Genomic DNA, 25657 nt, shown 5'->3' on the forward strand with positions numbered 1-25657 from the left:
TCTTTTGTCCTTATTGCTATATGTTATTGTTTGGCATCACAAAGAGAAAACACTTTGTCCAAGAGCAGATGTTTTATGTAAATAATACTGTGTGCAAACTGTGAAAAACACAATGGAAAAACAAAAAATTAAGAGGGTCTCCAGGAACTCTGAATGAAGTCTTCTCACACTGAGATGATCAAATTTGCATAAAATGTCAGGCTGTGATCCCCCCCCCATCTACTTTATGACTATCAGTTGTAGTTATGCTTCTGTATAGGACACAGCAACAGTAATAATAAAATGATAACAAATTTCTCATAGTTTAAATGTATTATTATTTTAGTATTACTGTTACAGAGTCCTGTATAGAAGCATAACAACAGCTGATACTTGCAGTGTAGGTATATAGTTTAAATGTCTAAATACTCTAAAGGCATCACCTTGGAAGCTAACCAGGGTCAGCCCTGGCTAGTACTTGGATGGGAGACTTCCAACAAAGACCAGGTGCTGTAGGCTATATTTCAGAAGAAGAAACTGGCAAAACCACCTTTTGAGTATTCTTTGCCTAAAGAAACCATATGAAAATTATGGTGTTGCCACAAGTCTACATGCAACATGAAGGCACCTACACACACAATAGTTTAAGTCTAAATTCAGTTTTTCATGGATTTAGTGTAAACCTACGGAATGAATAAAACATACACATAAGTGCTGATCCCAAGGTTCCCATTACTTCAGTGAGTCTACTTTAGTTGGAACTAACTACTGAATTTAGCCTTTGGGTGGCAATCCTGTACATACTTACTGGAAAGTAAGCCACACTGAATCAATTAGAATTTATTTCAGAACAGACATGCTCTTTTGTCCTTATTGCTATATGTTATTGTTTGGCATCACAAAGAGAAAACACTTTGTCCAAGAGCAGATGTTTTATGTAAATAATACTGTGTGCAAACTGTGAAAAACACAATGGAAAAACAAAAAATTAAGAGGGTCTCCAGGAACTCTGAATGAAGTCTTCTCACACTGAGATGATCAAATTTGCATAAAATGTCAGGCTGTGATTCCCCCCCCCCCCCATCTACTTTATGACTATCAGTTGTAGTTATGCTTCTGCATTTCCTCTTGTTTTGTGTACATTTACACATTTAACTGAGAGAACCATTCCATTAAAAAAAAATTAAGCTTTTGCCAACCTCTTTTAGGTTATAGTTTTCTCCAGCCAGAATCTATGGAAGCTGTAACCAGAAGGCAAGAATTGGTTCAGAAACAAAACATTGCCAGGTAAAGTGTGAATACAATACATCCTAGAATTCAAAGTTGGCATAATGAGGGAAACTTCTCTGCTCATTTTCTTCATTGTCCTCTGATTAGAGAGGAGTAAAACAGTGGCTGCATATAGTTTGGATATAACTCATGTGACTAGTACTAAAACATTGGTACTAAATTTTGAGTATCTTAGGCTGAATACGCACTGTGGAAATAATGCTGTTTTACACTGCTTTAACTGCTGCACCTCAATGCTATAGAATCATAGAGTTGGAAGAGACCACAAGGGCCATCCAGTCCAACCCCCTGCCATTTTGTGAGATGTGTAGCCTTCTCTCTGAGAGAGCTGTGGTGCCACAATAAATTAGAAACCCCAGGATTCCATAAGATGTAGCCAAGGCAGTTAAATCAGTATCAAACTGGGTTATTCCTTCAGTGCAGATTCAACCCTAGATCTACTGTTATAATCAGATATTAAACCAAGCAGAGATCTTATACATATGGGCTTCAGTCACTGCTGGGCTTGGGCACATACTGAAGCAGTCACAAGATTGCTAAGGTAGCCATCCACTTTCTCTCCAACATTTCACAGATTAAAAGAGGGACATGTGTGATCAAGCAATCTCAGAGTGTGGTGAAACTGGAAAAAATTATTAATGAGTAAGAACACACAAGCTAAGAAAGGCTGTAGCAGTTTGCTTTTGTATGAGACTACTGAGAAGGGCAACCCCTCCCCTCGCTGTTCTTCTCCCCCTGTTGAGTTGAGTGTCAATGGGCCCGTACAGACAGGCCAAAATAAAGTTTCTTCGGGTCACTTTGGAGATATGCTGTTTAAATGATGCACACGTCCTAAGAGCCCAGAAGCTGCACCAAAGCCATGCTGATGCTCCAGTCCTAAGAACCAGGGCACAGTTTTGGTGCTGCTTCTGGCCTCTTAAGATGCATGCATCATTTAAACAGCATATTACCAAAGTGACCTGAAACAGCTTTATTTTGGCCTGTCTGCACAGACCCATGATTTTGGCACTTTGAACTCATTTTGCAGCAGTTGAAGTAAGCTGAGGACAAAAGAGGAAGGTTAGAGGAGAAGAGAGAAACTGGGAAATTTTACAAGCACCTGAAAAAATGGGATGAAAAGGCAGCTGAAAAAGTGTTGACAATAACATCAACAACAAGATTTCATTTCCCTGTATGCAATTCATTCCATTTTGTTTACATCATGTTCTCTTATGTAGGATGGAGATGGAAATGGGTGCCATTTTTCAACAAAAAGAAATAGAAAAAGCTCACCGCAAAGGGCTGTTAGGACTGGAAGGCCCCTTCCTTTACCACAGTATCCCAGCTAGCCCAGTTGCTTTCCGAGGGAGACACAGGATACCAGAAGGCCACCTTCCTAATGACTTATATGTTCATCGAACCACCCTTGATGAACTTCATGGCAATGCCATGTTAATGGCCACCAGCCCCTACCCGCCTGTCAGCACTCTACAAAGGGAGCGAGGCCGCCGTCCAGGCAGAAGAGCCGGGAATCACAAAGCGGCTGATTGTACTGTCAATGGCATCAAGAGCCAAGTAGAAGATAAGGCCATGGACCTGGCTGCTGTGGCTGCTGATGAAGAGAAAGAGGACAAAAAGGAAGCAGAGGTGGAAATGCTGAGCAAACATGAACAAAGTAAAGTCCACACAGAGCCATCTGCTGTGGTGGCCAAAAATGACAAGGAGTATGAGCATGCCTTAAGGAAAGATTCAGGCAGCCACGAAATACCCAGTGAAGCTAATGGCTGCAGCAATGGAAATGAGAAAGATCCCAGCAACTCTTGCTCGGCCTTTGAAGAAAAGTATGTGTATCCACCTGCATTTGCATTCTCAACACTCCCGTATGGTTTCTCTGTACCCAGCAACCCACTGCTACCTTCAGGTAAGGGATGCTTATGGCAGGGTGAGGAAGCTGGAGTCTTCTGGGTGTTGTGGACCCAGCTCCTGCCAGCCCCAGCTAGCATGGCCAGTGGTCATGGATGACAGAAGCTGTTCCAGCAGTATCCAGGCCCAGAGGTTCTTCACCCTGGTTTTACACTTAAATCTGATTATATTTTATTATTGGTGGGAAGGACAAAAACTTGTTTGTGTTTAACAGTGGCTATATGTGGAGCTGTTCGACCAGAATTCTGGAAGACCCAGTTTTGAATCCCTGCTCAGCCTTAGAAAACCTAGGGCTGCATCTACACTGCCAAATTAATGCAGTTTGACACTGCTATAACTCCCATGGCTAAATTTTGAGTATCTTAGGCTGAATATGCACTGCAGAATTGATGCAGCTTGAGACCATTTTAACTGCTATGGCTCAATGCTATGAAATTGTGGGATTTGTAGTTTTGTGAGATATTTAGCCTTCTCTGTCAGAGAGCTGTGATGTCACAAAAAACTACAAATGCCAGGATTCCATAGGATAGAGTGTGGCAGTTAAAACAGTTTAAAAACTGCATTCATTTTGCAATGTGGCAGCACCCTGGGTGACCTTGGGCAGGTTATATTCTGTATATCATAGAATCATAGAGTTTAAAGAGGCCTCATGGGCCATTAAGTCATACTCTACTATGTAAGTCTTTGAGAGAGGCCTTCATCTTGATCCTGCCACTCTCAGAAGCACCTTTGGTGAGGATGTATGAGAGGGCCACCATTCTGGAATCCTCATATTTAGGAAGCTAAACCTTTATGCTCCTTATTGTCCATATTGTTCTTAATGCCAGCAACAACAACAACAATATTTATTTGTATCCTGCCTCTTCCTATATTGGATCGAGGTGGGTAACAGCAAACAAGAACAATAAAATCAAACATGAATATCAGTAGATAAAAAGATAGCAAGACCTATGGCGGTTAAGCTCAGTTGCTGTAAAACAGACCTTATATTCACGCAAGTGTTATTTTTGACAAACTGATTTGTTTTAATTGCTTTTCAAATTAATTGCTTTTCAAATTTATTTGCTATAAATTTTATTAATGTTAATGTTAGTTACCTTGACTCATTCATTTTTTGGAAGTCAAATAAACACATAAAAAGTATGCAGCTTTAGTACACTATGGGATATATTGTGGTCATGTGCCTTCAAGGTTTTTCCAACTTATGGGGATTCTAAGGGTTTTCTTGGCAAGATTTGTTCAGATGGTATTTGATCTTGCCTTCCTCTAAGGCTGAGAGAAGGGGACTTTTCCAAGGTCACACAGTGGGTTTCCATGAGAAAGTAAGGGTTCAAACCCTGATCTCCACTGTTGTAGTCCAGTGCTCAAACCACTACACCATGCTAGCTGTCTACGCATTGGATTTAATTTTTTTTCCCATTTCTCTACAAGAAACCGAGTGTTAAACCTGTTCTTTCATTCCCATAGCCACTTCCAGCCTGATTCTGAATGCAGAAGACATTTCTTCTATTGAAGATATCCGCAAATGGACTGTTGAAGATGTATATAGTTTTATCATCAGCCTTCCAGGGTGTTCAGACTATGCACAGGTAGCCCTTAGCGTTCAATGTTTCTTAATTTACCATAAGAGTGTATAACTTTGTTTTTAAAAGAAGAAAAATTCAGGAATGGTTTAGCCACAGTTAAAGATGTCTGGGGCCCCATTCCCACTGGGCAAAAAAAGTGGCTTACATTGCTGCGATTCTGACTCAGATTTTTTTTCCAAGTCGTATTCGAATCTGCTCCCTCGTTCCCATTACAACAGTGGGCAAACAGACTCTGGGTTTTTTGACCAATGTTCTCATTCTCATTGAAATTTTCTCGGTTGTAATTTGAAGTGGACTTTTTTGCTCCCCATTCCCATTGTCCTTCTGGAACCTCTTTTTTTCAAAAAGCAGCTGTCAATCAAGTGCCTAAGTGCTTTACGTCACAGCCAATCAGTCGCTTAGGCACTTTTCCCCTCTGGGAAAGAGAGGAGCCGCCTCTATTCCACCCAGTTTCCTTTGCCTCCTGGGCTCTCCTATGTCTTCCCAGAGTGCCTCTGGGAGAGGGGAAAGGGAGCCTCCATCCTCCCAAGTTCCTTTGCCTTCCAGGCTCTCCTGTGTCTTCCCAGAGTGCCTCTGGGAAAGGGGAAAGGGCCTCCATCCCCCCAAGTACCTTTGCCTCCCAGGCTCTCCTGTGTCTTCCCAGACTCCCTCTGGGAAAGGGGAAAGGAGCCTCCATCTCCCCAAGTCCTTTTGCCTCCTAAGCTGTCCTGTGTCTTCCCAGAGCCCCTCTGGGAAAAGGAGAAGGAATCTCCACCCCCCAAGTCTCTTTGCCTCCCAAGCTGTCCTGTGTCTTTCCAGGGCCCCTCTGGGAAAGGGAGAAGGAGCCTCCATCCCCCCCAAGCCCCTTTGCCTCCCAAGCTGTCCTGTGTCTTCCCAGAGCCCCTCTGGGAAAGGGGGAGGGAGACTCCATCTCCCAAAGTCCCTTTGCCTCCCCCATTGCTCCCTGGGCTGTCTGGGGGGCGACCTAGGAGGCATTTAAAAAAAGAAAAAAATAATAGTTAAAAATGGTGTTCAATGGCTCTCCTCACACGCTGTTCTATGAATGTGGAGCAGGGGGAGGTTGCAGGGGGGCATAATGTGTTTACCGTGTTTGGAGGTCAATGTAGCAATTTGCTATGTTTGGACACCCGACAGAGCGCCTAGGCGATCGAAAGCTTAATTTAAAAATAAATAAATTTGTCTCAACATGTGATCGCCTTACCCTGCTTCCCACTCCACCGGGGAAAAGCTACATGAACGGGGGAAATGGTGCCGGTAATGCAGGAAAGAGAACAAAGCCGGTGACACCACCAGGCCAGCCGCTTGAGCACTGCTCTTCCCATCCCCATGTTCCCAAAACAGACACCCTTGTCAGTCCCACTCATTTGCCCCGAATCGGACTCAGGAGGCGCAGGAAAAACCGCTAAAAATGTGCACCCTTTTTAAACCGGTGTATCCACCACTGATTCGGTTTTTCCAAGGAAAAATTGAATACATGGGGATCAGATCCAAATTCCAATGGGAACAAAATTGGCGCAATGAGGATCGAATGCGCGCTCAAATGGGAACAATGCACCCATAATTTGATTCTTGATGCACGTTATAAACCAGTGGAAATGGGGGCTGGGAACTCTAGAAACTGCCACTACCCAGTAGGCTTTGCAGGAGTCAGAGGGGGAAACATCTTAATGAAGTGAAATTTATCATCCCAGTTCCAAGATTAATACTGGTTCACTCCCTCCCTGATTCCCATTGATATTAGTAGGAGAGGTCTGAGTAAAAAAATATCGATTAAAAATCTTACTTAGCAATATATGACACAGAATAAATGTTCTGACAGTGTCCACAAAACCTAAATTCTTATTTATATCACATCTTCCAAGTGTCCTGAATTGGCAGGGGCAGTCCTGATGAGACGGTTTAGGGAGCTGAGTATGTTTAGCCTGGAGAAGAGAAGGTTAAGGGGTGGCATGATAGCCATATTTAAATATTTGGAAGGATGTCATATTGAGGATGTAGCAAGCTTATTTTCTGCTGCTCTAGAACCTAGGACACAGAGCAATGGGTTAAAACTACAAAAAGAGATCCCACCTAAACATTAGGAAGAACTTCATAAATGTAAGAACTGTTTAACAGTGAAGTATGCTGCCTCAGAGAATGGTGGAGTCTCCTTCTTTGAGTTTTCCTGCATGGTAGGAGGATTGGACTGGATGGCTTTTGTGGTCTTTTCCAACTCTATGATTCTACTTCCATAGTCTCAGTTTTTTAACTACATTTACAATATTCCAGTTTCTCTCTTCTCTTCCCATTTCCCTGCTTTCTACTCTGCTTATTTAAATCTTTGCACATGGAGTTCAAAGTGCAAAAGCAGTTTGATGTTGCATGGCCATATGTCTTTGTTTTCAACCATGAAATGTTGGAGGGTATATTATATGAGCCTTGTGAAGAGTCAAAGAGCACTTGATGCTACATCAGTACTCATTTTAAGAAAGTATAGGTCAAATTAATGAAACAAAATTAGTTTCATATTCTATAAGAAATATACTGATCAATAAATCTACTTCTATTCCAAAAGCATGGTAGTGCTATCAGTTTTCATCTCAAGGGTTGTAAGATTCATTATATTTTGTGCCTCCAGAGTCCCACTGGAAGTGTTGAAGGGCTTCAAAATTTCTTGTTCTAAAACCCACAGATGAAACAAACATTTCCAAGACAAAGAAAGGAGATATTTGAAAGTTACATGTGTATCAACTGCATCCTTTTCAGACCAACCAAATAATTAGTATAGTTTTGGCAAACCTTTGAGCATTACATATTATTGGGAATCACAAACACAATCCTTTTAACTAGCACACCACATTTTATATATGGCTTCTGTGAATTATTGATTTTAAAGATTTTTTAAATGAAAGAAACATGGGCTTGGTATACATGAGTGGTGAAATGCAATCCCTCTTTGCTATGCAGCTGTGCAGCAGCATTCACATGTGGCTGCACAGATGCGCACTAAAAAAGGATCTTCTCTAGGCAGCTCTTTTTTTGCACCGTCATAAGGGCTGCAATGCAGCCCTATGATGCCACTTTTGCTGACAGGCATATGTATGTGGCGCCACAGCTTTGCTGTGTGGACAGGGGCACACACCTGTGACATCACTAGGGCTGACCGCATCTGGACACCCAGCCTTATTGAGCCCTAATATCGCTTCAACGTGCCCATCTGTGCCGGACCATTGTAAGGGTTTTTCCACTACAGTTTCTAGACTGCCCCTCTCTATCAGGTAGTAGTGGCAAGTACCAAACTATGAGTCAAATCATGAGCTTGGGAAAGTTATTTTTTGGGCCTATGGCTCCCAGAAACTTCCAGCCCATATGTTCCGTAGTAAAAAACAAACAAACAAAAAAAAAACCCTGTATTTCCAGGCTCAGGGTGGGGGGCTTCCAAGCTCAAGGTCTGGAAGGTGGTAGAGAATACTAACCTACACAATGACCAAAAAAAAAATACTTATAATGTTGACCTATGCTTGTGTATGCAACTAATAGAATGCTCTTTTTAGTAACATTGCCAAGTTCTGGCAGAAGTGAAATAATATGTTATGGGTTACAGATGTGCAGCTTCCAAAATATATTGAAGTAAAAAGAAGAAGAAAGTATAATCACTCTATTTTATTCGGTTTTACTCACTACAACCTATTTTAGCTCTCTTAACTTTTGGTTTATTGATACCATATTTTAAAATGGAAGAGTTTTTGGTTTTAAACAACATGTTTTGCTTTGCTTTGTTTGGTAAGATATTTAAAGATCATGCGATTGATGGAGAAACCTTACCGTTACTCACAGAAGAACATCTTTTGGACACAATGGGATTAAAACTTGGACCTGCATTAAAGATACGGTTGCAGGTAAGAAACACAGTTTAATTTAAAATTCAGAAACTATTTTAATGTATACAACAGCAAAAAATTAAAAATACGGAAATTAAAAATACTGCAAGAATAAAAGTTGTTTAATGGACATGTCTATATTAAAATCTCATTAACTTTCTAATTATGGTGTTTACTACAAATCTAACTTTTGGTAGTATCTGGCTCCTAGTATAGTACATTGTTGTTGCGTGTCTTTAAGACATTTCTGACTTGTGGCAACCCTAAGGCAATGCTATCATGAGTTTTCTTTGTAGAATTTATTCAGAGTTTTGTTTTTGCTTTCCTCTGAGGCTGAGAGAGTGTGACTTGCCCATAGTCACCCAGTGAATTCCCATAGCCACGCAGGCATTTGAGCCTTGGTCTCCCAGTGTCCTAGTCCAACACCAGCACATCACATTGGCTCAATATAGAACCTTATTGTTACATATTAAACAGAGGACGACAATATCAAATTCTGAAGAAACATGCCAAGAAAACCTTGTGATAATGTTGCCAGAACTTGGAGACACACAACAGCAACAACAGCAAATAACTGCCCTATGGACATACACAACGTAAGTAATCTGCTGTAGCAAAATAAGGATGGACTGAGCTCTTTTCAAGAGAAAATCATAAATCTGAAAAAGATAGTGTTCTAAACAGTACTAATATTTGACCATGGCAAAGCATGGCATAGCTCCCTTTATCTATAATATTTATATAACATGTAACATACAACAACCTGTAACATGCTGGTTATGTCACACTCACAGGGGCTTTCTACATAGGTGAAAAATACCATACTCATCCTGAAATCAGTGCTGGCAGTCCTGTCAACATATGGCTACTTCAAGGGAGGATCTGTGGTTTTCTTGCCCTTAACCTGACTTTGCTCCAAACTAAGCAAAGTAGCAGGAAATCCCAGTGTTTCCTTGTGTGCAGGAGCTGTGTGTAAAGCATGAGCTTCCACTTCTGATGAGGATAGAAATGGGCACCCAGACTTATCCTCAGCAGAACTGACAGTACACCAAGCAGGTGTAAACATGGAGCTCCTGCCTGCAAGGAATCAGCAGCTCCAAAAACAGGCTATCCCCTTTCCCTGTGCTGCTCAGTATGGGAAAATGGGATGGCATGGCTCTTGGCTCTCTGGACTCCTTGTTGATCACATGTATGGGTGCCCACTTCTGTCTTCAGCAGAAGCCCTGGTGGTGCACTGGTTAAATGCCTGTACTGCAGCCACTCACTCACAAACCGTAAGTTTGCAAGTTCAATCCCAGCCAAGAGGGCTGAAGCCGACTCAGGCTTGCATCCTTCCAAGGTTGCTAAAATGAGTACCCAGTTTGTTGGGGGCAATTAGCTTACACTTTGTTAACTGCTTAGGGGGTGCTTAAGTGCACTGATAAGCGGTATAGAAATGTACTTGCTACTTGCTATAAGCAGTAGTGCACTAGGCAGGCTTTACAGAGAACCCTTGCCCATGAGGAAGTAGTGGCAGCAGCTTCGAAAATGGGACAGACCAGCCGGGCCAATGTGGTATTGGCCCATGTGCACAGCTGTGTGGTGTTGCACTGGATTCGGCCCAGTGTGTGTGGTCAGGGTCAGTCCAGGGCATAATGCTCCAGATTGGCCCCAGATTAACTGGCTGGTGTACAGACCTAATTCCACTCTGGACAATTGTACTTTTAAAGATCAAAAATAACTGTGAAAGAAACCATTACAGTTTCATCACTTGGTTTAAACTCTGGTACCAAGTTGGGTGGTGCACTTTTAAACATATTAGGGTTTATTTTCAGGAGTTTAAACCAGTAGTTAAGGAGAGAGGTATCATTTGACAACTATGGTCATCATTCGGGTCTCCATAATACTCAAAGGTTCCCAAGAGGGCCTAAAGAGCTTATTATGGAAAATATCCAAATGAATGCCTTCTCAGATTTTAATACTATAAAGAACTAGAGAGCAGTGCAGTCTTCTCTCACACAATCTCGCCCTCAAATAATCCAGTATTAGCAGAATCTGTTTGCCTCCATAATCTTATTAGAGCATGCTCTAAATTCAATGTACAATAGCTTGAATAAAACTAAACCAGTTTTCAAAGCCAGATAAGGAACCTCATGCTAAGTATCATATGACAATTAAGATTTAGTGCCATCAGTACATTCTCTCCGCCTGTCTTCTTCCAATTTGCATCAATCTCCTTTGCCTTGCTTTTGAACATTTTTCATCCTTAATTTTTGTTCATTCCTCATTGTCTCCACCATTTATCTGTTATTTCCTCTCGTTAGCCTTATCTGATCACATCCATCATCAGTAGTACTACTGAAATCTGTGAGCATGATCAGTAGAACCACTTAGAATGAAGACACTGGACAGACAACACATGCATTCTTCCTGAGAATTGGACAGCAATTGCAATTAGAATAAACAGAAGACATCCCTACTTATTGCTTACTCAAGCACAGATTTGCTCCCATGAGTTGACTATCCAGTATAGGAGGACAGAGCTTTGAAAAATTACTTTGTTGGACTACAACTCCCAGAATCTCCCCAGCCATCACAGCCAATGGCCATGTTCTTTCAGGGATTCTAGGAGCTGCAAAAAAGGAACTTTTCCAAGCTCTTCAGAAGGCTCAGGTATTATATGTACCCATCAGCCCTATGGATAATTTACTACATATGAATGCTTATCACATTTAACTGACAAGATTTTCAAAAGTAATTGCTACCATTGCTTGTCTCTCCAAAGGTGTCCCGGCGCTTAGGCAGTGCCTTCTACATGATGAACCTTCCTCTGTCCATGCCCACTCCATCTGCTCCAAGCAAGCCTTCTGATCCTCCCCCAGATGTGGCATCCCCTCTTCATTGCAATAATACTGGTGATGCTCTAGCCAGTCCTACGTCCAAGGATGCAGAACTTTCCAAAATGGTTGAACAAGGTGCTACAGAAAACAGGGAAAATACATCAGATATAGCCGGAACTCCGGCAGATTTCCATATGGTCAGCTATCAGAAAAACTGAAGCTGGTCACAGTCTAGAAATGACAGTGTGTTTTTAAAAAGTGACCATGCAAATCTAAAACACTTGTGAAGCCTGGAAACATGAAATAAGCTGTGCTCAATACAATTTACTGTGTTTTTTTAAAAAAAATATAACTGAAATATATGCATCTGTGCAATTAAGAAGTACAGTAGCTTTTATTTAGTAAATATGAATGCACTTAAAGATTAGTGGCAAATCGTTAGGACACATTCTAATGGTAGATCTCTGCCTGATTTGTAATGGGTCTCCTAGAATTCCTGACTCCTAATGCTTTAACAACAACAAAAAATTAAAATGGTAAGAAAAAGATATTTGCCAAGGGCAGCATTGTGCCAACTGCAATCCAACAGAAATTTCTTCTTATTCTAGAACGCTGAAGTACAATCAGAGCAAACCAGGGATAGGAGTAAATCAACGCTTTTGCATCCCAGAACAATACAGACGGGAAATACAAAGTATAGTGAGTTACCAGATCAAGGATTCTAACACAATGCCTAAAAAGAGGTAACAAAAGACCCAGTGTTCTTTTCTGTAACTAGGTGTGTTAATTGTTCTCTTTGACCAATCTTTGTTAACCCCTCTTTTTAGAGCATGTGTTACCTTGTCTCGGTAACTCACATTACTTTTGTAATTACCCAGTACCTGCTACCCCCCCTCGGTTACGAATTAATTCGTTCCGCAATTCCTTCGAACCGCAAAATTCGTATCCCAAACACTTCCCATGAAAATAATAATGCGCAGTGACCTCAGACGAACCGCAACTCAAAACAAGGGACAATAGAGGCCATTAACTAACGACCTCACAATACAAGTGCCTGAGCACAAAGAGCTTAACAATGACTGGCAGGTCCATTCTAAAGTTCTAAAGATAAAGAAAAAAAAAGTTTTTTCCTATCTTTATGTTCGGCTTCTCGAGACAGGCAGGAGGGGAGGAGGGGGGGCTCCATCATCACAGCCAGACCAAGCAACCAACCCCAAGGTGACACCTCTCTGGCATCAACCCACCCCTGACAAAGACCCCAAATCTAAAAAACAACCCCGGTCCACCATGGCCCACATCAAATCAGGCCAACTTCAAACTCACACACCCCACACCCCACACCCTCAATCATCACACCCCGACCAAGGACCCCAAACTAAAAAGCAACCCCTGGTCACACCTATGCCCATCAATCAGGCCAACTTTCAAACCACACCCCCACACCCACACTCAAATCAGCACACCCATGACCATACCACCCCAGAACTCAACCAAGCCAGAAACCCCAAATCTGAACATGCAACCCCCCCATGTCAGGCCCATTCTAAAGGATAAAGAAAAAAAAGGTTTTTTCTTATCTTTGCTGGTCTTGGCACAGAGTGAGGCAGAAGAGGAGGAGGAGCTTTCAAACTCACACCCCACACACCCCACCCACACTCTCAAATCATCACAGCAGACCACAGCAACCCCAAAAAAACCAACCCACACACTCATGCCCCATCATCAACCAACACTTGCAAAACTCACACCCACACCATCAAACCTCAAAATCATCACACCCACGACCAAGCAACCCCAAATTAAAACAACCCCATGGTCACACTCTATGGCCCACATCAAACAAGGCCAGACTTGCAAAACGCACACCCCACACCAATCTCAATCACACACCATGACCAAAGCAACCCCAATCTAAAAACCAACCCCATGGTCACACTCATGCCCACATCAAATCAGCCAGACTTGCAAACTCACACCCCCCCACACCCACACTCTCAAGATAAAGAAAAAAAGGGTTTTTCTTATCTTTGCTGGTCTTGGCATCTGGTCCGGCATCTCGTGAGTGAGCAGAGGAGGAGGAGGAGGAGAGGGGCCCAAAAAGCCAAATTTAAACCAATCAAGCAATTTACCACTTCAGCCAATTCAAGCATTTAACCACTTCAGCCAATTATCCAATCAAGCCATTTAACCAATTCAGCCTTTAGCCAATGCCACCATTAACAAGTTAACCATTTTTTAAAGAAATTTGGTGTTTTTTTATAAGGGCACCTTTTTTTAAGGGTCACCTTTTGCCTTCTGGATGACGGTTCTCCCTCTCTAGTGAAGAACTGTCCAGATGTCCTGCTTTTCCGGCCCTTAAGCAGGTTCTTAAATGGCAAGGCAGACATTATCAAATGTTCAATGGCATGCTGGTGAGCACCTTCTCAGGGTGGTGCTTCTCCACATAGAAGCCAATTGTGGAATTGCGCAAAATGTCTTTATTTCTGCCGTTGGCAAAAATGCCCCCTCAGGCCTCCTCCGCGGCCCCTTCGAAATGGAGCACGTCCTCATCCACGGCCGAGTGTTGCATCGCCGCCAGGCCTTCAGGTCCTCTGTTGTCAGGTCCTCGTTGTGCTCCTCGATGAGTTCCTCCACGTCGTCGTGGTCCACGTCGGTCCACAGGGACCTTGCGATGGAGACATCTCGTGCACCTCTTCTTCTCACCTGGCTCAGCACCCTCGGTCGGTACCCTTCCAAGGAAGAAGCATCAGAGCCACAGCTCCTCCATGCAGCAATCAGGTTGCGCCTGGTGATCTCCTGCCAGGCCAAGTCCACCATCTTCAACACACGACGATTCAAAATGCTGCTTCCAGAACTCTCGAAGGGTCACTGTGTGCTCTCCGTCACATCGAAACAACGCTTGAACAGGTGCTTGGTGTAGACTTCTTGAAGTTGGCGATCACCTGCTGGTCCAGGGTTGCAAAGAGGTCGTGTGGGTGGCAGAAACTTGAACCTTATGAAGGAGAACTCCGCGAGGATGTCCTCTCCAGGCCATGCGGGTGCGCAGGAGCATGTCCAAGAGGAGGAGCACTTCAGGGCAAATCCTCTCCTCCAGGACCCGCTTCACTGTCGGGCGAAGACACTGTTGACCACTCGACGAAAGGAGGCGTGTGACCCATGCGCGGCCATTGGAACGCCACATCACTGGCAACCTGTCCTTCTGAATGTTTGTGTGCCTTGAAGGCCCTTGGATTTTCGGAGTGGTACAACCAACAGGGCTTGACCTTACAGTCCCCGCTGGCATTGGCACACAACGCAAGTGTAAGCGGTCCTTCATAGGCTTGTGGCCTGGCTGTCCTCCCTCCTCCTGGGTGATGTAGGTGCGGCGAGGCATCTTCTTCAGAAAGGCCCGTCTCGTCGCAATTGAACACTTTGCTGCGGGACGTAGCCTTCCTCCTCCACCATGGCCTTGAAACTCGACGACGAAGGCTTCGGCGGCCTGGTTCTGCTCTGGACGCCTCGCCGTGACGGACGACAGAGTGGATCCCGGGTCCCTCTTCTGAACTTTTCGAACCGCCACGTGATGCTTTGAAGTCCGGGGTGGCTGGCCTCTCCTGCGAAGAAGTTCCTCTTCCTGCCTCCTTGCGGCCAGGTTCTCGAAAATGGTGTGGCCTTCTCCCAGATGACCGAGGTGGTCACAGTGTCCCCGACTCGCTCCTTTTCCTTAATCCAGAGGAGAAGAGGCGCTCCATCTCCTCGTGCTTTGTGTCCCTCTCTTGGCGATCGTCGTCACGCCTTTCGCTGGAGCCACAACAGCTCTGATGGCTCCTTCTGCTTGAGGACAGTGCCAATTGTCGAAGGGTTTCTGTCCATACTCCTTGGCAATGTCCACCAAGCGCACGCCCCTCTCGGCTTGGCGATGATGTCCTTCTTGTCCTCCAAGGACAAGGGAGCCCTCTTCTTTTTCTCACCGCTTGGCGGGAGCCATAGCTCAAGCCTAAAAAGGACAAAAGGCACAGGCACTGAGCAAAAGCCACAATGAAACCACCCCCACCCCCATGGTCCCACACTCTCTGGCACAAACTTGCAAAACTCACCCCCCACACTCTCAAATCATCACAACCCCATGGCCAAAGCACCCCAGAACACAAACCCATAGGCCAAAACCCCCAAATCATAAAAATGCCACCCTATGGTGAGAGTCTCTGGCCACATGTGCCATGGCCAAAGTTTTAAAAGTCACACACACCACACTTAGAAAACAGCAGAGCCATGAAGAATCAAAGCAGCACATCAAGGCCATAATCCACAAATTAGAGCATGGCACCCTAACAGCAAAAAAACCCAAAAAAGGAACCCAGCACATCAAGGCCATAATCCACAAATTAGAGCATGGCACCCTAACAGCAAAAAAACCCAAAAAAAGGAACCCAGCACATCAAGGCCATAATCCACAAATTAGAGCATGGCACCCTAACAGCAAAAAAACCCAAAAAAAGGAACCCAGCACATCAAGGCCATAATCCACAAATTAGAGCATGGCACCCTAACAGCAAAAAAACCCCAAAAAAGGAACCCAGCAACATCAAGGCCATAATCCACAAATTAGAGCATGGCACCCTAACAGCAAAAAAACCCCAAAAAGGAACCCAGCACATCAAGGCCATAATCCACAAATTAGAGCATGGCACCCTAACAGCAAAAAAAACCCAAAAAAGGAACCCAGCACATCAGGCCATAATCCACAAATTAGAGCATGGCACCTAACAGCAAAAAAACCCAAAAAAAAGGAACCCGCACATCAAGGCCATAATCCACAAATTAGAGCATGGCACCCTAACAGCAAAAAAACCCCAAAAAAGGAACCAGCACATCAAGGCCATAATCCACAAATTAGAGCATGGCACCCTAACAGCAAAAAACCCAAAAAAAGGAACCCAGCACATCAAGGCCATAATCCACAAATAGAGCATGGCACCCTAACAAGAAAAAAAACACAAAAAAAGGACCCAGCACATCAAGGCCATAATCCACAATTAGAGCATGGCACCCTAACAGCAAAAAAAACCCAAAAAAAGGACCCAGCACATCAAGGCCATAATCACAAATTAGAGCATGGCCACCTAACGCAAAAAAAACCCAAAAAAAAGGAACCCAGCACATCAGGCCATAATCCACAATTAGAGCATGGCCCCTAACAGCAAAAAAAAAACCCAAAAAAAGGAACCCGCCATCCAGAGGCCATAATCCACAAATTAGAGCATGGCACCCTAACAGCAAAAAAAACCCAAAAAAAAAAAAGGAACCCAGCACTCAAGGCCATAATCCACAAATTAGAGCATGGCACCTACAGCAAAAAAACCCAAAAAAAAGGAACCCACACATCAAGGCCATAATCCAACAAATTAGAGCATGCACCCTAACAGCAAAAAAACCCAAAAAAAAAAGGACACCACATCAAGGCCATAATCCCAAATTAAGCATGGCACCCTAACAGCAAAAAACCCAAAAAAAAAGGAACCCAGCACATCAAGGCCAAACCACAAATTAGAGCATGGCACCTAACAGCAAAAAAAACCAAAAAAAGGAACCAGCACATCAGGCATAATCCACAATTAGACATGGCACCCTAACAGCAAAAAAACCAAAAAAAGGAACCAGCACATCAAGGCCATAACCACAAATTAGAGCATGCACCCTAACAAAAAAAAAAACCCAAAAAAAGGACCCAGCACATCAAGGCCATAATCCACAATTAGAGCATGGCACCTAACAGCAAAAAAACCCCCAAAAAAAGAACCCAGCACATCAAGCATAATCCACAAATTAGAGCATGCCCCCCTACACAAACAAAAAACCAAAAAAAAAGGAACCCAGCACATCAGGCCATAATCCCAAATAGAGCATGGCACCCCTAACAGCAAAAAAAACCCAAAAAAAAGGACCAGCACATCAAGGCCATAACCACAATTAGAGCATGCCACCTAACAGCAAAAAAACCCAAAAAAAAAAGGAACCAGCACACAAGGCCATAATCCACAATTAGAGCATGCACCAACGCAAAAAAACCCCAAAAAAAAAAGGAACCCAGCAATCAAGGCCATATCCACAAATAGAGCAGGCACCCTAACAGCAAAAAAACCCCAAAAAAAGGAACCAGCCATCAAAGGCCATAACCACAAATTGAGCATGCACCCTAACAGCAAAAAAAAACCCAAAAAAAGGAACCCAGCACATCAAGCCATAATCCACAAATTAGAGCATGGCACCTAACAGCAAAAAAAAACAAAAAAAGAACCCAGCAATCAAGGCCATAATCCACAATTAGAGCATGGCACCCTAACAGCAAAAAAAAACCCAAAAAAAAGGAACCCAGCACATCAGGCATATCCACAAATTAGAGCATGCACCCTAACAGCAAAAAAAAACCCAAAAAAAAAACCCAGCACATCAGCCATATCCACAATTAGAGATGGCACCCCTAAGAGCAAAAAAAAACCAAAAAAGGAACCCAGCCATCAAGGCCATAATCCACAAATGACTGGCACCCTAACAGCAAAAAAACCCAAAAAAAAAAGGAACCCAGCACATCAAGGCCATAATCCAAAATTAAGCATGGCACCTAACAGCAAAAAACACAAAAAAAAGGAACCAGCACATCAGGCATAATCCACAAATTAAGCATGGCACCCTAACAGCAAAAAACCCAAAAAAAAAAGACCCAGCATCAAGGCCATAACCACAAATTAGAGCATGGCACCCTAACAGCAAAAAAACCCAAAAAAAAAGGAACCCAGCACATCAAGGCTAATCCACAATTAGAGCATGGCACCCTAACAGCAAAAAAAACCAAAAAAAGGAACCCAGCCAATCAAGCCATAATCCACAAATTAGAGCATGGCACCCTAACAGCAAAAAAACCCAAAAAAAGGAACCCAGCACAAAGCGCCATAACCACAAATTAGAGCATGGCACCCTAACAGCAAAAAAAAACCCAAAAAAGGAACCCAGCACATCAAGGCCTAACCAAAAATTAGGCATGCACACACAAAAAAACCCCAAAAAAAGGAACCCAGCACTCAGGCCATAATCCACAAATTAAGCATGGCACCCTAACAGCAAAAAACCCAAAAAAAAAAGAACCCAGCACATCAAGGCCAATAATCCACAATTAGAGCATGGCACCCTAACAGCAAACAAAAACCCAAAAAAAAAAGGAACCCACACATCAAGGCCATAATCCACAAATTAGAGCATGGCCCCTAACACAAAAAAACCCCAAAAAAAGGAACCCAGCACATCAGGCCATAACAATTAGAGCATGGCACCCTAACAGCAAAAAAACCCAAAAAAAAAGGAACCCAGCACATCAAGGCCATAACCACAAATTAGAGCATGGCACCCTAACAGCAAAAAACCCCAAAAAAGAACCCAGCACATCAAGGCCATAATCCCAAATTAAGCATGCCCCTAACACAAAAAACCCAAAAAAAAGAACCCAGACATCAAGGCCATATCCACAAATTAGAGCATGGCACCCTAACAGCAAAAAAACCCAAAAAAAAAGGAACCCAGCACATCAAGGCCTAATCCACAAATAGAGCATGGCACCCAACAGCAAAAAAACCCAAAAAAAAGGAACCCACACATCAAGGCCATAATCCACAAATTAGAGCATGGCACCCTAACACAAAAAAACCCAAAAAAAGAACCCAGCACATCAAGGCCATAATCCACAAATTAGAGCATGGCACCCTAACACAAAAAAACCCAAAAAAAAAGGACCCAGCACATCAAGCCATAATCACAAATTAGAGCATGGCACCCTAACAGCAAAAAACCCAAAAAGAACCCAGCACATCAAGCCATAATCCCAATTAGAGCATGGCACCCTAACACAAAAAACCCAAAAAAAAGGAACCCAGCACATCAAGGCCATAATCCACAAATTAGAGCATGGCACCCTAACACAAAAAACCCAAAAAAAAGGAACCCACAATCAAGGCATAATCCACAAATTAGAGCATGGCACCTAACGCAAAAAAACCCAAAAAAGAACCCGCACATCAAGCCATAATCCACAAATTAGAGCATGGCACCCTAACAGCAAAAAAAAACCAAAAAAAGAACCCACACATCAAGCCATAACCACAAATTAGAGCATGGCACCCTAACACAAAAAAAACCCAAAAAAAGGAACCCAGCACATCAGCCATAATCCACAAATCAGAAAATGCCAGTACAAAACCCACACCACACTTTGAAAACAAAACAAACAAAACAAAAAAAAAAAAAAAAAACAACAACAACCACAGCACCCCAAAGCAAAACTGGTCCACTGTCTCACCCCACCCCACCCCACAAGAAGAAGGTAAAAATCCATCAACCTACCTGTAGAAAAATTCCTGATGGCCTCTTATCCGAAGATACACCGGCAACTAGAAAATTCCAAAGCCAGAAAAGTCCGACCTCAAGTGGAACCAAGAGTCAGAGCTCAGAATATCAACCCTTCCTCACACAGTCCACGGCCAGACAAAGGGGTCGATCAAAAACAAACGGTTTTTTTGAAAAGGCCCACCCCCCCAATTTCGTTAGCCAATCATGATCAGCTTGATTTTCAAGCCAATCATACTGCTGCTAACGAAATTCAAAATTGCGCCACAGCTAACCCCAACCCAGCCTCCTTAGCTTCCGTTGCCCTGGAAGCCTATAACTGCTTTGCATCGTTTGAATTTCGCGCCGAAATGAATTTCGTAACCACAAAAATATTTCGAACCCGAAACAGTTTTTCCCATCCAGCTTTTTCGTATCCCGAAAATTTCGTACCTGGGTATTTCGTATCCCGAGCACCAGTGATATGGTTCATGGATGCAAAAGATAGTGATTCTCACTCCTCATCCTGTTTGCTCTGATTTGTGGACGTCATTCACGTTCGACGAATAAGAAGAAATTTCTGTTGGATTGCAATGCTTTCTGAAGACAGAAGGGGTCCACCTACAAACAGGAAGTTTCCTTCCATTTGCAGTAGAGTGGAATACAATTTAGCAATTAATAGCTATTTAGTTTGCCATCTCTATTAAAATTATTATTTAGTTTACACTCTGCCTTACTCATAAAAAGCAATAAAATCCAATGAACATCCAGTACAGGCATTCTGGTAAATGGTCTGACATGTAACACTCAACAGGTTGAAACACACATCAGTGATAATTAAATTCATTTTTACCTCCACAATTCTCTTATAAATGCTATTTAATTTTATTAAATCATATCCAAACATTCATATCAATGTATCCAGAGAGGTTTCTTTGTTCCAAGTAAAATGCGAAAATTTCAAAAGTGCATTTTAATGAAGCTGTGCCATTTTATCATACTGAGGAGGGAGCAAGCTTGTTTTCTGCTGCTTCAGAGACTAGGACCCGGAGCAATGGATGCAAGCTCCAGGAAAAGAGATTCCACCTCAACATTAGGAGAAGCTTCCTGACAGTAAGGGCTGTTCGACAGTGGAACAAACTCCCTCGGAGTGTAGTGGAGTCTCCTTCCTTAGAGGTCTTTAAATGGAGGCTGGATGGCCATCTGTCGGGGTTGCTTTGATTGAAATTTCCTGCATGGCAGGGGGTTGGACTGGATAGCCCTTGTGGTCTCTTCCAACTCTATGATTATATGATTCCCAAGTTATCTGATGTTGGGAACCAGCAATATTTTTTTCTAATGTGCCAGAGACCTCGCCATCCATGGGCTTACCTTTCTCAGATTTGAGCATCCATGGATGGCAAGCCCCATTGTCCCCAATAGTGGCGCATGGGATGCCATTAAAGACAATGGGACTTGAGGTCCTGTGTTTTTTCATCTCCGCAGGGGGGTCCGGAACAGATTCCCCATGGATACAAATGTCTGACTGTAGCACATATTTGTGTCTGTTGGGTACAACAGTGGATGGCTGCTGGACCAGTGTCAGTCTACAGACCTCTACTTTCAGTAGCACTGTGCTAAAAGACTGAATTGCTTCACAAATAAGTGCGCTACAATGTTCATTTCTATCAAGCACTCATACTAAGTATTTCATGCAAAGTCTGTACCAGGAGGGGAAAAGAAGGCCATGATAGTCTTTTACACTAGCAGGGAGTAAAGCTTCACCAGCCGAGTTAAGCTGGTGGTGCAGCAGCAGTGTTTGCAATGACAGACTTACATTGAAAGAGCATGATGGTGTCAGGGGGTTCTTTCATTACTTTCTACTCCCAATCAGTGGCTGTTTTGATCTGGATGTGGAATAGCACCATGCTAAGATTGCATGGAACAGGAGAAAAGCATTACGCAAAGAGATATTAGATAATTCCTTCTGCAATATCCAAAAAAGGACCTAGGAGATACTGGTTGTGCAATAATGAAGCAGCTTCATGGAAAATATATTGTGGTTTTCTAAATATTTTTGAGCTGCAAAGCTTATATGCTGCCATCACTGGCTAGGCTGGCAAGGCTCTTGGGAGTTAAGCAAACAGCAGCAACAGCAACAACTGGAAGACCACAGTTCCCCACATGTGATGCAGACAATGTAGATATAGAAAGAAACAGCATTACTACAAGTATATTGACAGTTATCACAGCATTAAAACCCATCACATTGTTTTTTTTTCCAAATATTTACTGCAAGGATGAGGAAGCTGTGGTCTCCATATGTTGTACCGCAACTTCTACCAGCCATCGCCAGCATAACAGTGAGGGATGATGGCAGCAGTCCTACTACCCCTGGACTACAACTCTGGTTTATAGCAGGAACATTGAATTATACCCCCATCCCATTTTGCTAAGTCTCTAGCAGCAGAACTGGGTGTGGATGGTGTAATTGCAACACATCTGAAGGGTGTCAAGTTGAAAAAAGTTACCTCATGCAAAGTGAGATGGAGAATAGGCCTGGGGATGTTCTTTTTTCTTGCTTGCCTCTTATCCCTCCTCCCAGTTTTGTCCTTGATATTTTGCTGAATATTGATGCTTTTGCATGTCTACAGTTAGTCCCATCTCCTCTCGTCATTGTTTGTTCCAAACCTACTGTAAATCTCTGCAACGAAATAGAATAGAAATGAACAAATATGGTCAAATGATTATGTACACAGCCCAAATGCATCTGAAGAAGTAGGCTCAAGCCTACAAAAGCTCATGTTGCCATTATCAACTTTCTGTTACTCTCAAAGGTGCTGCATGATCCCTATGCCAATAAGCATTTTCTCCAGGCTTTTTGGGAATGCAGACTCCGCAAAAATGACAAGGAGCCATATAAATGAATTCATGTTTTAAATCAGATAAAAATATAGCTCACTTAGAGCTAGCATGGTATAGTGGTTTGAGCATTGGACTATGAATGTAGAGATCAGGGTTTGATTACCTACTCGTTCATGGAAATTCACTCGGTGACCTTGCATGAGTCATACACTTTCAGGCCCACAAAACCCAGTGAGATGAAGACACACAACACTAATAGCTCACTTGCTTTTTTTAAAAAAGTTTGTTTACATTGTCTTGTTCGTTGTATTTGTTGTGTGTCCTTAAATCATTTCTGGCTTAGAGTGACCCTAAGGATTTCTTGGCAAGTTTCTTCAGAGGGCGTTTTCCATTGCCTTCCTCTGAGGCTGAGAGAGCATGACTTGCCCAAGGTCACCCAGTAGGTTTACATGGCTGAGCTGGGATTTGAACCCTGGTCTCCAGAGTCATAGTCAAATGCTCACACCACTACACTACTATGGTTCTCCTATTGTCCAGTATCCAATGTTGTTGTTTTTTTTAGTAGATGACAAAATAAAGTTTTAAGTTATACTGTACTTTTTTAGAATAAAAAAATAAGAAAAATTATTTAAGCATTTAAAAAAATTAAAAAGGAATTAAAACCAAAGTAGAAGCAAGAACAGTGTAAGAGTTAAAAGAATTAAGATAATTTTTGTTTTCTAAAACTCTGTGTGTGTGTGTGTGTGTGTGTGTGTCAAGTCACCTGTCAACTAGTGACTCCATGTATTTCATAAGGTTTTTCTTAAGGCAAGGAATACTCAGAGGTGGTTTTACCAGTTCCTTCCACTGAAACATAGCCTACAGCAGCTGGTATTCATTGGCAGTCTCCCATCCAAGCGCTAAGTAATGACTAAGGAACTAAAACATGCTGGTGGAATTTTTTAAAAGTCTTCATAGGCTGCTGAACACATAACTTCAATTGGAACCAGATGGACTTCTTTGGGGACATCATCTGACTACTGTACAACTGATGCCACTATTGAAAAGATTCCTCTTTTGTAGCCACCACTTTGTCTCATTTGACAAGAATACCCAGAGGAGGAGGGCCTCTTTCACTTTCATTTAGAGATATTTAATTACTTAAAGATGACTCCCAGAAGTGAGCTGTCAAAGAAGTTTCCAACATGTCAAGATAACATGCTTTTGAAGAACATAGTTACTACCTTCACGTTAGACATTTGGACAGCCACGTTTATCTGCAATAACACCATTGTTCTTTCAAAGAGGCAGCATTTGCTTGTTCAAAGGACTGAGTTGTAAATATGTTTTTAAATTATTTTGACAACTCTGTTACATTAAGCAGTGCATTATTCTTGTGCCTTTTTGTCCTTGTAAAACAAGCTCAGTCTTTTGTTTCTTCCACATATGTCTTTCTTACTTTTCTTTTTTTCAGGAAAGGAAATCATTCATTCAGCATGGAGAGCAGCCTTTGGTAATCAACCACTTGTCTCCATAGTGTGATTTATTCTTTGCTTTTGAACGAGTTACTTACAGAGAAAAGAGGTTTAAAAATTGTTTTGAGGCTCAGCTGGGAAGTAATACATGATGTAGTTACCAGTAGCACCTTATGGGAGGTGTGGTAGAGATGAGAGCCCAACAAAGTTACATCAAAATGTATAACATAACGAATGGTAAAAAAGGTACTTAATTTCTGTAACAGGTAAGTGTTTCTGGCTATATTTTTTAAAAGTTCCTTTTAGCAGCATTTAAACAAATGAAAAAATTTCTCTTTTATTAGTGCTAAGGGATTTTAGGCTGCATCTGCACCGAAGAAATAATCTAGTTTGACACCACTTTAAATGCCATGGCTCAATACAATAGAATCCTGGGAGGTGTAGTTTGTTGAGGCACCAGAGTTCTCTGACAGAGAACGCTAAATGTCTCACAACACCACAGTCCCCAGAATTCCATAGCATTGAGCCATGGCAGTTAAAGTGGTGTCAAATTGGATTATTTCTGTAGTGCGGATGCAGCCTTAGTAAGAAAAAAGCAACAACAAACAGTGCATTGAGTTACACAATGAATTACCTCTTTAACGCTGCAACAAGTAATGACTTATAAAAACTACAAGAGTAACAGAAATAAATCACTTCTACAAATTAATTTTTCAAGCTCTTATTTGGGGCTCAGGGATTTTAAACTTAGTGGGCTTAGAGGGCCTCTGGGGGTATTAAAACCAGAACATTTGTGGTTTGCTATGGTCTTATTTCAGCTAGTAGAATTATTAAAAGACGTATTGTGATTGTTTCAAGTTTTAGTAAATGTCCAGTGGGCTTCCTCTTTTACCAGAAATTGAAACTGCCGGCAGGAACCCTGATAGCTGTAGTGACAAATAGGTGTCTGGATTCTTTACTTTTGGAATGATAACTATTAGGTTCGTGGAAGCTTTTGGATTTCATATGGTATTTATTGAGTCATAAGAAGGAGCGAGGGTAGTCTTTGGTAGATCCACTCCCCCCCCCCCCTTCAGTGCTGCCTTTCTGCTTGTGGTGTGACCTATGGGCACATGATTTAAAACAATTGATAAAAGATTTGAGTCACTGATTTTGCAACTACCTGTAATCAGTGAGGCAAGGAGTTGCAAAACCAATGAATCAAATATTCTACCAATTATATATATATATATATATAGAGAGAGAGAGAGAGAGAGAGAGAGTTCCCAAGTTGGGCTGCCTCAGCTACCGCTTACATCACTGATGACACACAGATGATTGACATGCATTTAGAAGCAGCGCAAACTAATCGAGACAACAATCGTGCCAACAAAGAAGTCATTACAAGGGGATAATGAAAAGATCTGCTTTCATAGTGGAAACGACAGACCTTTTGGAATTGATTTACCAACACAGAGCGAAAGCAAATCACAAACCGATATAAATGTAAGTGGGAATGAGCTCTAAGATGTCAGGGCCCATGAGAACCAGCAGGCAGGCAGGAGTTTTGGTGGAGGTTGTATGATCCAGTT

General features: G+C 42.5%; 1 protein-coding gene and 1 long non-coding RNA gene across 2 annotated transcripts in view; one reads left to right on the forward strand and one right to left on the reverse strand.

The window, feature by feature from the left end:
- SAMD7 (sterile alpha motif domain containing 7) overlaps window positions 1-11830 on the forward strand; it is a 25852-nt gene extending 14022 nt beyond the window's left edge. Inside the window, exons 5-9 of the mRNA XM_042457523.1 lie at window positions 1188-1266; window positions 2487-3169; window positions 4639-4760; window positions 8525-8635; window positions 11382-11830. Of these exons, the coding sequence (XP_042313457.1) occupies window positions 1188-1266; window positions 2487-3169; window positions 4639-4760; window positions 8525-8635; window positions 11382-11654 (1268 nt within the window). The 3' untranslated portion in view covers window positions 11655-11830. The remainder of the gene's footprint in view (window positions 1-1187; window positions 1267-2486; window positions 3170-4638; window positions 4761-8524; window positions 8636-11381) is intronic.
- LOC121925412 lies at window positions 8476-22452 on the reverse strand. Its single transcript, XR_006102872.1, has 3 exons — window positions 22299-22452; window positions 11362-11574; window positions 8476-8612 (listed from the first exon to the last, which is right to left on the reverse strand). It is a non-coding gene; the product is annotated as an uncharacterized LOC121925412 (long non-coding RNA).
- Between the last annotated feature and the right edge of the window lie 3205 nt (window positions 22453-25657).

Source organism: Sceloporus undulatus, chromosome 3 (assembly GCF_019175285.1).
Source record: "Sceloporus undulatus isolate JIND9_A2432 ecotype Alabama chromosome 3, SceUnd_v1.1, whole genome shotgun sequence".
NCBI classification, from domain to species: domain Eukaryota; kingdom Metazoa; phylum Chordata; class Lepidosauria; order Squamata; family Phrynosomatidae; genus Sceloporus; species Sceloporus undulatus.